The 14,723-nt window shown below is 36.1% G+C and overlaps 1 protein-coding gene across 1 annotated transcript; it reads left to right on the top strand.

The window, feature by feature from the left end:
- Nucleotides 1-202: 202 nt before the first annotated feature.
- On the top strand, nucleotides 203-7,763 carry LOC147392776 (monogalactosyldiacylglycerol synthase, chloroplastic-like). The gene is made up of 8 exons (XM_086456415.1): nucleotides 203-1,029; nucleotides 1,141-1,313; nucleotides 3,291-3,452; nucleotides 3,545-3,686; nucleotides 4,865-5,089; nucleotides 5,797-5,859; nucleotides 5,951-6,025; nucleotides 7,418-7,763. Exons 1-8 carry the CDS (start codon nucleotides 529-531, stop codon nucleotides 7,655-7,657), a joined length of 1,581 nt encoding a protein of 526 aa, XP_086312541.1. The 5' UTR covers nucleotides 203-528; the 3' UTR covers nucleotides 7,658-7,763.
- The last annotated feature ends 6,960 nt before the right edge of the window (nucleotides 7,764-14,723 follow it).

Here is a 14,723-nt window from a genome sequence, read left to right as displayed (position 1 = left end):
GAAGATGATTTATTTTTACCCAGGTTAAAGATGTAAAGAATTTTGGGTTAGAGGTTGAATATGAAGGCTTTTTAATTCATTTTTAATTTGTCACTTTGAAAAGACTGAGGTCAAGAAACATGTCATCAATTTGAAACCATATGGGTATTTCAAATAGTCACCAAAACATGGAGGGGCATTTCAAACATACACAGCACCTGCACCAGTCACGTGTGAAAATTTTCTACAATCTGACCAATTTCTCCATAGTGGCTTAGTCCTTCTTTCTCTGGTTTTGGGAGTTTAAATTCCCTGTAATGTCCTCAGACCAAATTCTCTCTCTGTGGCTTCAATCCCCCCACCCTTCTCTCTCTCTCTCTCATATGCTGTCAGAGTCATCTCTTCATCTTACACTGCATTTTATCTAACTTGCTTTCTTCCCTTCTTTCTTTATCTTCTGTAGTGAGTAAAACCCATATCTCCTTTTTCATGAAAACGACCTCCATGAACTAATGTATTGAGTTCTTATCACACCTACAGCACAAAACCATGCCTTCTTCAGCTGTAACTCAAGACCTCATAAATTTTTTCCTTGATTTTCCAAAGTGGGATTGCTTTTCCTTCAATTCTAAAGCTTTTTACAACTTGGGGTCAAATGGTTATTCTTCAATTTCATCCAATTCCTTGTATTTTGGTGGATTTGGAGGTTTAGTTGGTGAGAATAATGAGCCCAAGGTGTTTGCTTCATTGGGTTTGAGTAGAAATTCTTCAAGGATTCAAAGGGTTTTGAATGATTTCAATAGGGCTATTAGATTGCACTGTGAAAGGATCCCAATTGGGTTCGCTTCAGTTCGAGCGTCTTCAGAGGATAATGGATTGAGAGGGGATGGGTGTGGTGTATTGGAGGACGAGGGGGTGAGCTTGAATGATGTCAAGAAGAAGAAATCAAAAAAAGTTCTTATTTTGATGAGTGATACAGGTGGTGGTCATCGAGCTTCAGCAGAAGCCATCAAAGCAACCTTTAACGAAGAATTTGGAGATGAGTATGAGGTATTATTTCGATAGATTGCGCTATTGTGAAAAGGTTCCAATGTATTAGTATCTAGGATTTAGTAATTCCACCATTTGTGGATAGCGTAATGTGTGTTTGTTGTGGTATAGGTGTTTGTTACGGATTTGTGGTCCGATCACACCCCATGGCCGTTTAACCAATTGCCGAGGAGCTACAGCTTCTTGGTGAAACATGGGCCACTCTGGAAAATGACTTATTACGGGACCGCTCCACGTTTGGTGCATCAGTCCAATTTTGCCGCAACTTCGGCATTTATAGCTCGGTGAGGCTCTTCTTCATCATACATGACATTTCTTGGTATCCTGTTCTAGTTTTCCAAAAATATCCATAATGTTTTCTTGCCGTCTTTATTGATAGTGATTGAAATCAAAACCGAAGTACCAAACCCATCTATTATTGCCATCTAACTGGTTTATTATGTTCGAGTATGAACCCTCCTCATAATATGACATGTAGCTTTTTGCGTTTATTTCATGTGCCTACTTTTTTGTTAATATTTGGAATACCTCCTTGGAGACACCATGTGTGATCTAAAGGAGAGGGTTCTACCGAAATTTTGAAGCGAGATGGGCACTTCAAAGTTTTTTCCATTATGTTCATTATGAAATCATCAGTTCCTTAATAGTAAATTCTGAAAGAAGCGATGTCCTCGGGACTTGTTTCCACCTCCTAACGTTCAAAATCTATCACAAACAATTCAAGAGAAGTAATTGAAATTGAACAGACTATATCTCTGGTGTCTTAGGGTAAGCCACAATGTGGATAGAATATTGAAGATTTTGTTCAGTTGTTCCAAAAAAAAATTTCTTTGTTCTATCTCTTGACATATAATGTGTAGAATATGCTGATGCAAGAGGAATCTTGGCTATGTTGTGCTCCTCACAAATATTATAAAATATTTTCTTGAAGAGAAATCCTTCCAAAAGACCTATGCTTTTTAACTCAAACGGAAGCTTATAATTTTTCTCATCTAGACAATTTCTCAAGGAATTTGGCTTATGGTGGTCTTCTTTCTTTGTCGTACCTTCCAATTTTTATATAATTTGTTATTGCATCAGATCTGAGATAATTGAAACATGAAACTAGTTGAACTGATTCCTTCAAACTTATATTTAGCTCGCTTGAAGCCTCTGAATAGAGACATGTTTTCCTCAAGCTAACACCTATGGGGTTTCTATTCTATCTTGAAGGATAATCTATGGGCAGTTTTGGGGCCATATTATTATGATTTTCTGAGGTGTTAAAAGGGTAGTATAGGTAGGTCGTTACAAGTGAGCAAGAGCTCTTAATGTAAGTACTTAGATTGATAGGTGCTTATAAAAATTCAATCTAGAAGTAGGAGATGTAGTGTAGTATCTCCAAGTAGGTGTTGCAAGTATTCTGTCCTTTTTTTTTTTCAAATGATTAAAACACTCTATAATCTTTATAAATAAGGTTCGAGTTATTATTGTAAGCCATTTCTATATTTCTCAGGCCATGGAGTATTCAACTCAACTGTTCTCCATGCAGTATTTTTTTTTTTTTTCCATTATTTAGTCTCTAATGTGATATGCTATCATAAGTCTGGACTTGATGTAGGCGCTTGTAGGATCTTACGGTGTTCAATCTTACAAGCAAAACATGTAGTGTAGCATGTCCAAGAGAGTTCAATGTACAAGTAGATCATGGGATGTAGTCCTTAGTTTACTAGTTCAGGTGATAATGGAACCTTATAAGGCAGAATAATGATGGAAGGTATTAATGTAGGCATCTACCTTGTTTATGGAGCAATCCAATAAACTCTTCTCTATTTAATACACCTCATCCCCACAACCTTGTGATATTGTTTCACGAACCAAGTTCAAAACAGCACCCTAATTGGTACAAATTTTGTTATATTATTTGTATCAATTCAAAAGACTCATTTCCAAATCAAGATGATATGACTAATGGATAATAAAATATATACATAATGAAAATCCCTGTTCATTCATTTATGTTTCCTATGGTGACATCTACTCTCTTTTTAATTAATGACGCACCATATCTATAGAAATTTCAACTAAATTGAAAATAAGGAATGAATCTACTGGGCAATGAATCAAATCCAAAAAGCATTGAAAATCAGGACTTCTCTTTTAAGTTTTACCATGGAAGCAATTTGTGCCACAATATGATCACATCAATTGCTGCAAGGAATGTACTGCAGGTGTTACAAGTATTTCAATATTTCTTGATATTTTGTTATTTATTTGTACAGAGAGGTTGCAAATGGACTAATGAAATACAAGCCTGATATTATTATCAGTGTGCATCCTCTAATGCAACATGTTCCACTTCGTATCTTGAGAGCAAAGGGGTTTCTGAAAAAGATAGTATTTACGACAGTAGTCACAGATTTAAGCACTTGTCATCCTACATGGTAAGATCTCCACATATGAGTGTTTCATCTTCAGTCCTATTTGTGTAGTCGTAGTAGTATGTCATCTTGTATATTCTTCCTATTGTGTTCAGGTTTCATAAGCTTGTAACCAGATGTTACTGCCCGACGGCAGAGGTGGAAAAGAGGGCATCGAAAGCTGGACTACAGCCCTCTCAGATTAAGGTCTATGGTCTTCCGGTGCGACCTTCTTTTGTTAAGCCTGTTCGACCAAAGGTTGACCATCTTTCTTTCGAATATATTTTGATACTTATTCTACCTATCATGTCCTAGTTATTCTTGCTCTATAACATCTGATGAGGAAATCTAAGGTACTTCTCAGATAGAACATAAGGATAGTCTACCATGGGCTAGAGCACGCATGATGTGTGTTGTGGCTTGGACCTATCAGTGGAATCCGAATATGAAATCTGCCAGCCCAAGAGTTGACACATTGCAAACAACTTTGAGGTCGTGGGTTCAAGTCCAACTTACCCATCAAAAAAGGAAAAAAAGACTTGACCTGATCGGTTTAATCTTTCTACCGAGTTTTATGTTGTAAATTTTTTAAATATTTTAATATAACCGGTTGCGAAACTGTTGTCTCCAAAAGACTTGTCTTTTGTTTTCTAAAAAATTGTAAACTTTGGTTTTGCTTCAACGTTCGTAACCACCTCTTTGGGTTTTTTTTATTTATTAATTAAAAGAAAAAATCTTTTATTTGCACCCTTTGCCTCACACCTTTTGAACCAAAGGATTCCTTTGGCAACTGGTTTTTCATTTTCAAAGGGTGTCCAAGACATCCTTTGATAAACTATTTAAAGAGTGTTGTTTTCATTCTTTGTACTCAAATTTAAACACATAAATTTTTAAAAAAATTATGTGTTTTAAACTCTTCCCCACAAGTGCTCTTATTAGATCAATTCAAAATTTTGGTGTTTGGAGGAGTGTGATTAGATTCGACAAGTCAGTACAAGAATTCAGATTCTATCCATTGTATCCTGGAACCGATTTTGCCGGTAACCCGTTGTCGATCACGTTTCACCTGGTGGAGGCAAATATTGGTTTAAAGACAGCATCATTTCTTGTGCTTTGGATCGATTTTCTAAATTTTCTCCTCACTTTTTCTCTTTGATTTCCAATTTTCTCCAACATTTTATCTTCTTTTTTTTTTGTACTCGAAGAAAGGCAATGATCAAGGATCATGCGATTGCTAGCTTAGGAGATCTCCTATAGTGGGATTCTTGGGTGTTGGATCTTCCCTTTGTGTACATGTGTATTATACGTCATTGGTGCACCTTCCTTGTGGAAGGTCTAAATATTGCCTTGGATTTCCTCGTGTTTGGTTGTTTCCTTAATATGATTGAAGTGTACGACGTTAATTAAATTTGGTTGCTTTCCTCCTCTATGTCCAGGACGAACTAAAGAGGAAACTGGGAATGGATGACGATCTCCCTGCTGTGTTACTGATGGGAGGAGGTGAGGGTATGGGTCCCATTGAGGCTACTGCTCGAGCACTTGGGAATTCATTGTATGACGAAGAACTTGGGGAACCAATGGGTCAGATCCTTGTGATCTGTGGCCGCAATAAAAAGCTTACCAATAGGTTACTTTCGATCAACTGGAAGATTCCTGTTCAGGTACCGTACATAACATAGTGTGCATACCTTGTGTTTTGCCTGTTTTAGTTCAGTTCCGACATCAAGTGCAACTCTGAGCTGTTACACTTATTTTTCGTTTTCTTAATTTAGTTTTTGTTCTGATGAAATGACCTGTTTGAAGATTTGAGAGGATCAACGTAGCTTTGGATTTATTTAGAATTTTCATTCCTTCTTAGATTAACCGAAAGACTAATTTCGTAGTGTAGATTTATTTCTTATTGCCAAGTGTGTATCTGTGTGTGTGTGTGTGGGTGTGCATATTTTAATCTCTATTGCCCATCCCATGTGTGGTCTATCTATTGATGAGTATCAAAGCCATTATATATTATCTTTACCATTATAATGAGACAAGGCAGAGTAGAAGTGGTTTGACACCATAATTTGAGTGGCCAGAAATGCCCCCACTTCTATATTTAAAGTTAATATAATCAGGGTCACTTGGGTCGAAAAAGCAAGAAAATTGCATCCCTCACGTTGGTTAGTTTTCAAAATTTCTAAAGTATCATTTTTTACTTTATAATCCTCAAAAACCCTCTAATCAATATTTTAAGTTATAAATAAGCCCTTTTGGTACATGTGCGTTTGCACATGCCACCTTCTAATTCCTTAAAATTGTGTGTCCTGTATTCTTCTTTTTGTCAATAATTTGCAATGTCTTATAAAAAAGTTGGTCTACAAAATTTCAGGTGAAGGGGTTCGTCACTAAAATAGAAGAATGCATGGGTGCTTGTGATTGCATCATTACGAAGGTAAATCTCTTGTGAAGGTGGCAGAAACCTCTGTTTTAAAATTTAATTATTGCTCATATTGTAATAATGTGCCGTAAGTTGACATTTGCAGGCAGGACCAGGGACTATTGCAGAAGCCATGATACGGGGCCTCCCTATAATTCTCAATGATTACATTGCTGGGCAGGTAATTTTTGGTCCATGTCTCCACTCGAGCGTAATCCATCAGTTTAGTTTCGTGATACTGTTTATCTGCTGTTTTTTGCTGATAGATGTTTTTGGTTAAATTGAATTGCTTAGTCCTTGCCTTCCAGGGACAATTTTTTTCTTGTAAAACTCTTTTCTGAACTACGGAACTACACTTGAAAATACAATGACAAGAAACAATCTAAATATGAGAGAAACTTTTCTTGATAAGAAAATTTTCAAAGCAAGTCTTAGAATTCTAACAAGATAAGCTCTGAAATCTCTCACAATGCCATATACAAGTTGAACAGTTATAGCAAAGGCACATTGGATCTTCAAAACTGAGAAATAGTGCATGTGTTTTTGTGATGGGATTGGAAAAGAATATGGTGAATAGTTTAGAGACAAGTTTATATTGATTGGATGGTTGCAATCTGTGTGACAAGGACATTCCATTTTGTGAAAATTTGGTTGTCAGATTTCCTTGTTTGAGACATGTTGGCCCTCTTATACCAAGAAATCTTATTTTATCAAATATACTAGTGTCCGTGCTTATGTCAGCAATAAAGTTGGAGGGGTATTATTGAAAAAGGGGTAGTAGAGGAAAGACAATAAAGTTGTAGGGGTATGATTGGAAAGGGAAATAGAGGAGGAAAGAGAATAAAGTTTGAAGGGCAATCTTGGGAAGGAAGAGAAGAGGGAAGACAATAAAGTTAAAAAAATTCATTGAGATTCGTACTGACATTCAATCCCAACTCCTCTTTATGTAGGGGGACAAGAGAAGTGGGGTCCACCGTTGTGTTTTATTATATATATTGTTTCTATCTATTATTTATTTATATATTATAGCTTGGCTAAATTCCATTATCCCGTCTAAGTGATGTCAATAGGAGTATCTCCCATAGGTGATGAACAAGGGAAAAGTTGGTTGAGATGATTTGAGCATGAACAACGAAGATCAAAAGGATGTGAATTGAGGTAGTGAGAACAGATATGAACACATTTGAGTCAACAAAATACATCGTTTTAGACAGAATTAAATGGAGAATAAGATTATTTCTGCCGACCCTAAATTTTTTGGATAATGCTTTGATGGTAATCATGATCAACTCATACATTCATTAAAAAAAAGAGAGAATCTTTTGGGTTAAACACATTGGATGGCTAATCCAATTCTTGCTTATGAGCAATGGGATATATGTTACTACACCTATTTGATGGAAACAATAACCCTTGGACACCTAAACATGCAATGTGGCGGGTCTCTGAATGGCTTGGAATCGCACGGGTGACCAAACCATTCCTTTTTAGTTATCCTTTTTAATGCAACATAGAACATTTATTCTTCTATGCACATGTGTTGACTAATTACTACCATGATTTGCTTTTACAGGAAGTCGGAAATGTTCCATATGTGGTGGAAAATGGATGTGGGAAGTTCTCAAAATCACCAAAACGAATAGCCAACATTGTTGCCCAATGGTTCGGTCCAAAAGCAGATGAGCTCAAGACCATGTCTCAGAATTGTTTGAAGCTGTCACGGCCAGACGCGGTGTTTAAGATTGTTCACGATCTTCATGACTTGGTTAAACGAAGAAGTGTACTTGTACCCCAGTACTCTTGTACAACTTAAAAACCCCTCTTCAATTTTGGCTTCTATTCTTTCTCTAATATGTTCTGTTGTGCCAACATAAATATCAACGCTTGCTCGTTTTCACATCTTAATCTTGATAATCGACGATGCTCTGCTCTCGTGTTTAAAAAAATTATCTGATCATACATCTATGCTCACAGGGAAAAAAAAAAAAAAAAAAGGAAAAAGAATTTATATTACTATATCTATCCGGGCAAATTGTTTTGTTCCAAAAAAATGGGGTTGTCTCCTGTTGTGTGATGTATTTTTACATAATAGAAATTGTTGTGAGATGTCTAATATTCTTTTTGGGTTTGGATTTCAAGAGGCAAGGCACTATCAAAAGGGACCTTTCCCGATGCGTAGTGGGCTCAGCCCGAAGGGTTTCTTTATGTATTTTGCTCTGTGAGATTCCTTGCTGCTGTGGACACAAAGCATGTTTTCTCTCTAAATTCCTATTAATGTTATTTGTATTTTGATTCTCTGTTGACCATCAATTTCGAAAAATTAATTGTAACTTGTGATTTTATAAAGAATTATTTTTCAAATAATTAGCGATATTTTGCTTTATTATAAAATATATTACCGGTAATTTTCACTTTCCCATTTAATTACTATGACACAAAATGTGCTTATACTCTATGACAATTATTGAAATGTCGTAAAAAAAAAAAAAAAAAAAAGTAATTGAAAAGTCTCTGCAAATTGTGTACATCAACGGAATTCATTAGACTGACATGGCAAGTGCACAGATTTGTAGATCTTTTTCCTTGTTTGAGTCAGAAAATCACAGCTCAATTCATTATGATGCCGAGCTAATTACAAATCATGCAATTTCCTTGACATACGCATTGGGTTCTAATTAAAAAATAGTAGTAAAATATTGGAAGATTGATGTTAACCTTTGATTTATTCAAAATTTGATCTGATCCAACGGTTGATATTCTCTCTGTCAACACTTCAATCAAAACAACCTCTTCTCAACATATCGTCCCAAATTTGAATATCCTTCTCCTCCTCCTCCTCCTCCTCCTCATCATCATCTTCTTCTTCTTCATTTCATTTCTTTTATAATGACTAACGATCAACTTGATCAAAACCATCCAACTATTAGGGTTGGCATCATGAATTTTGTCTCCCCATTCAACTTTGAAATGGAACGAGTCTTAAGTTTGAAGATGAAGATGAGGGCATAAAATGATTTTTCCCAAAGATGTTGAAGATGATATTTTTTTGGAAATAAAAAATCAAGGGTTATTTTTCAGCTTGGGTTAAGATGAGGGTATTTAGGTCGTGTTACATTAGTTGATTTAGAGAAGACAGAGGTCAAGCAATAAAACATGGATGGTCAGGATCAAGAGGAGATATGTATGCCTATTTCATCAAATTAGGCATGGCATCAAATTTTGCTGTTACAGTGATATAGCAAATAGTAAAAACTATGGGTAACATCAAACTTTTTGTATGAGCGTGAGACAGTAAAAAACTTTTGACCTTTTTGTAGTTTTATTTTGAGAGCTGCTATTGCACACCAATTTTTACTAATGCCACACCAACTCTGACATAAATTGCAGAGCGTTGGCGTCTCTCTCTGAATTTTATTAGCTATTCGATTTCAAATTTCTCTCTTTATTAGCTATTAGTTTTAGAGAATAAGATGCATTGTATAGGGTGGAGTCAGGCTTTTGCTCATATGGGGGCAACTAAGAGTGAAAAAAATAGTTGTGGGGGCAATAGTGACAGATTTCTTTGTCCACAGCTAAAAACCTGTCACAATAGCACATTAATCCATAGAATCTGAAAACTCTTGTGGGGACAAGTGCCCCACTCTAAACTCGCCCCTGCATTGTATTAAGATGCATGAGATACACTATCAAAGATATTGTGTATCTAAGTAACTGTTCTTTTACTACTAATGTTTCACTTTTCAATGTTGTAATCCTTCTAGGCCTACAAATCAAATCCACCAATGTCAATGATCCCCCCTCAAAGGGGCATGGGTCGGGTTGATTGGGACGACGATATGGTATGTGGAAACCATCAAGGGATACGAGTTCACACATTGCTTGATAAAGAAGTCGTGTAGCTAGGATCTGTAGTTTTAAGAGATATCATGCAATTTTTGACAGATGAGAACATGGGTGCCATCATATTACTTGCATGGAACTTGAGAAATCCTAAAAATTTAACGTACCCAATATTTCCTAATCTTAGCCCATGTGCCTCTTCAACGGATGTATACATTCATACATTGTCGAAAGAAAAATTGGTGGTTAGTACGGGAAAGGTTGGGACCTTAAGTTTTCCCATCTCTGCTTTGGAGGCAGCCGCTTCGATCACCTATGTTTGTGCTTCATTGCTCAGTTTTTTTTACCAAACCCGCCAACAATTATCTCAACTCATTGCATCGGATCAAGGCCAAATTCTCCTAATTTTTACCATTTCAAATTCCCCCTTACTTGGTTCAATCCTCCGGAAACCTCATTGGATGTTATCTCAAGAAATTTTAAGATTATTCCCTTATTTAAATATGGATGTTGTACCTCCACAATGAAATCAAATTAGCTCGGGAGCTTCGTATGACATTAAATGAATTGCATCTCAGTTATGCAGGAATGCATGCATACCCAACTCTTTGTCGGTGTACAGTCTGCTTTAGAACTCCAGGCTGAAGTACTTATTAAGATCTTGGATCATCATATGACAATAAGAGCTTTGAAAACTTTGGGGGAGATGATAAGAAAGTACGATGGTGATAATGTTGCGGAGAAAGAAAAGAGAATGACATGGAAGTAAGCCAGGATGTTCGATTCTTCGTTTTTTTTTTTTTTAAGAGCATTCAGACTAAGAAATGCAAGGAATTGGTATATATCTTAGCATATTTGTCAAATTTGGTTGGTGTTCAAGATGAGAATGTCTTGGAGATTGTTCAACTAGCAGATCAATCTATCAAGGAAAATTTCAGGGTTTTCGCTCATGGGATATATGATGCAGTATTGACTTGCAAAAATTTGAGTAACTCAACTAAAGTTTCTAATTGAGGGCAACCAAAACAAACCGAAATAGCAGGTCATAAGTAATGTGTTTATTTGTTTTTTTGAAGAAGTCTTGGTTGAATTTATGAATCTATTTAACATATTTTTCATCTGTTATATGAATATGTGGTAGTATGTTTATATGGTTTATTGATCTCATTTGATGCAAAGTAAATTGTTATTTTCTTGGTGTTTTCTAGAGATTGATTTTTTTTTTTCCAAATGTGGTTGGTTATAGAATAAGCGGTGAGAGTCCGTAGGTTGTGAGTTCAATACCCAGTATGATCAATATTTCCTCAGGGCCACCCGTGAGGGTGCTTCCTCACTTACCTAGTGCATGTAATGTGCGGGCGGTGCATGGGCCCTCGCTCTTCTGATCCACCTAGTCGGACGTAAGTTCGGATACCCCGTCATAAAAAAAGTAAAATAGATAAATCAAAAAGACGCCACCACATAGGACTCCCAACATGACTCTAGGTTGCCCCTAAGTTACACATCATATCCCATATTACAAGAAAATCCAGAAAGAATTTATACCAAAAGTACAACAGAACCCACGAAGAAACAATGAAATCCTACAAAAAGACGACTTTTTCCCTAAAATCCTTAACTTTGGCATGTCATGAACACATTGTTATTGTTTTCATTATCTATGAACACACATCATTATCAAAGTAGCAGGCAGGGTTTCATGGTTTTGGAGGGAAAAACCTTCATAATAAATTTTTTTTTTCAAATTTTATAAACTATAGAAGGTGCTTTAAGATATTTTTCAAATAATTAAGGATTAAGATTTTAGTTTGGAAAATAGAACCACTTTCCGTAGTAAGTGTTTATTCACACTATGAATCTTATCTCATCATTCAACTCTGTCCAGAACAAATGCCATAATAATAGAAACAAAACAAAACAAATTAAAATGGTGAAAATTCTTGATTTTTCTATCCAAAATTCCATAATCTTCTACTTATCAAAAATCCTATCTAGTTCTTGAGGTTTAATTGAGGTTAGGTTGAAGTATGTAGAATTTTAATGTTGAAGATGAGAGTAAAATGATTTTACCCAAGATGGTGACATGACTAAATTTGGAAAGAAAAATCAAGGGTCCTTTTTTTTCTTAAAACATTGGTTTTTAGGTCATTTTCATTAGTTGATTAGAACAGACCGAGGTCAAGGGATGCATGTTATCAGATTGAGAACACCATTCAATCTCAGCCATTCATTTGAACAGTATAGTTTCATGTTGGAAAATGAGGGACATATTGGTCAATTCTTCTTTGGGGTTTTAAATCTCATCCGAAAAATTGATTTGTCCATCCGTCTCATCCATGCTTGATACCGAGATGACTTGGGCAATAACTCTCGGTCTCGGACGAATTTTTAAAGCCATATTCATACGCAGTTGACGTGGCAAGGACACAAAATCATAGATTTTTTTCTTTGGGATACGCAAGAAAAAGATTTGTGGTTCTGTGCCCTTGTTACATCAGCTGTGTAGAGATCGCGTATGATTTACCGTGTACATTATCATTATTCTTGGTCAAAATATAGTTAACCAGAGTCAAGGGAATCTCAAATTTAATAAAACATAGACGGTCAGGACCAAGAGGATATGTGGGTATGTCATCAAACTAGATATGACATCAAGATTTTCTGTTACAATGATATAGGGAATTGTAACAACTGGGGGTATCATCAAACTTTTAGTATTACAGTGAGACAGTAATATATTTTTCTTTCTAATGAAGTTTTACTTGGGACTTGGGAGTTTGTACATTGTAGACGTTTTCGACGTAAAAAGACGGTTGGTTTCCCAAAATTACTGTTATTTAACCTGAAGGGGGTACATTTTTCGACGGAAAAAGGCCGTTGGTTTCCCAAAATTACTGTTATTTAAACTGAAGGGGTTAAAACCCTAGGATTCCTACACCAAAGAAGAGATCAGAACTCAGAAGAGAGGTAATCTATGATCTTCTTTCAGAGTGGATTATTCTTTTTCCAAGATTCTTTGTTTGTTTGTTTGGTTAATTTTTTTTTTTTTTTTTTAAATTTCTAATGGGTTTTGATGTTTTGGATCTGTTGCTTTGTTTGTTGGAAGGGTAATTTAGACATAACTCTCCTTGTTTTGGTGAATATTTGAGATACCTCCCTGAATTTGCAGACAGATGGCATACGCTTTGACTGTGGTCTTATATATGAGAGTAACATAAAATGACCGAAATGCCTTCTTCTTCAATCACTTGCCAAAACCCCTTAATTTGTTTTCCGAAACCATTGATCCCTTATTCTACTCGAGTTTTTGGCAACCAGATAACCAATAGTTCTCTATATGATTTTATTATTTATTCGATTTTCTGCTCTTTTTTTTTTTTTTTGCCTTCTAATATCTAAAACAATGGGAGGAAAATAATTAAAAAAAAAAAAAGAAACTTTGAAAACGAAGCTACATTGTTTTTGCAACCCAAGTAACCCGACCCAAAATCCGGTTGGAATGGGTGTAACTGTAAGTAGTCCTCAACTCGCCTCAGGTGCACTAAGAGAAGGAAAGCATTTTCATATGTTTAATTAGGAAAATATTGTTTCCAGAAAATAAATTTTAGAAAATGGATTTTTATTTGAACATTCTTTTCACATTAACCATACACACCCAAAGGGTGTGTTTGATTGCAGGGAATGGGTATGGGAATTTTCCCTTGCAAATGAATTCCATCCTAAAGAGATTTTCCCTCTAGGATCCCCAAAACTAAAAACCAATATTGGACCCCTTTGCCTATAGGGAAGTGCTGAAGTAACATTGAAATTGACATCGTTTCACACATTGCTGATGTGGATGTCAGCACATAACCATAGATGGTTTTCATCGAGATAGGAATGAGAAGCATCTATGGTTCTATGCACACCAACATGTGAAACGATGTCGATTTTAATGTTACTCCAGCACGACTCTTTTCTATGTGCCACATTTTCTCACGAAATTCATTTTCCAGTGAAAACGAATTTCATACAATCCTACAGACCCTTAGAAGAATTATCAATGGGCCTAGCCTGCTGTGAATTAGGCCGGTCTGGGTTTGACTCTCGAGCCTGCTCAGCCTAATATAATAATTAAATAGGATTGGCCCAGCTCTATTCACAGCAGGCCAGGCCCATTGATAGTCTACAAACACAATTCCACAGGACAATTAGCAACTCTTCAAATGCTGTTTTTTTATTCATGTTTTCTCTATTTATGAAGTTTGATTGTTGGGTTTTGTAAATTGAAACAAACAATTTTTACTAATCATGTTGCTTCAACTTTTAATATCGTAATTATTCGCAGTCTGCAAATTCTCCCAATGTTGCCCGAATTGTCCCATGGTCTCCCAGAGTACTTGTACATGGAAGGGGTTAGTAAGGAGGACTGGGATGACACAATGCTATGTGGAAAGGAGAGAGGGATACAAGTTTACACAATACCTGATGAGCTTATAGTTGATCTTGGCTCCATAGTTTTAAACAATATCATGCAATCGATGACCGAAGAAACTGTTGGTGCAATAATTTTACTTGCTTGGAACTTGAGAAACCCTTCAGATTTAACGTGCCCGATATTTCCTAATCACAGCCCATGTACCTCACAAGAGGATTTAGACATTTATTCATCGGTGAAACATCAACAATGGATAGAGGAAAGTAGGGGAAATGCTGGGTCCTTATGGTTTCCCATCTCTGCTTTGGAGTCAGCAGCTTCGATCACCTACGTTTGTGCCTCGTTGCTTAGGTTGTTTACAAAACCTGCCAACACTTATCTCAATGGATTGGATCAAATCAAGTCGAACTTCTCCCTTTTTTACCATTTTGAATTCCCCCTCACTTGGTACTATCCTCCAAAAGCCTGTTTAGAATCTATCACGAAGATTTTTTGGAACAATTCCTTATATAAGTATGGAATGGCGGAATGTTGTATCTTCATAATGAAATTAAAATAGCTCAGGAACTTCGAACGTTGTTATATGAGCAACATCTCCGTTGTGCTGGGATGCATGCATACC

The sequence above is a fragment of the Akebia trifoliata genome, chromosome 10 (genome assembly GCF_017979445.1).
Source record: "Akebia trifoliata isolate Shusen 1 chromosome 10, ASM1797944v1, whole genome shotgun sequence".
Lineage (NCBI taxonomy): Eukaryota > Viridiplantae > Streptophyta > Magnoliopsida > Ranunculales > Lardizabalaceae > Akebia > Akebia trifoliata.
Note: the sequence above shows the minus strand (reverse complement) of the source record. Positions and strands in the feature narration are given on the sequence as shown.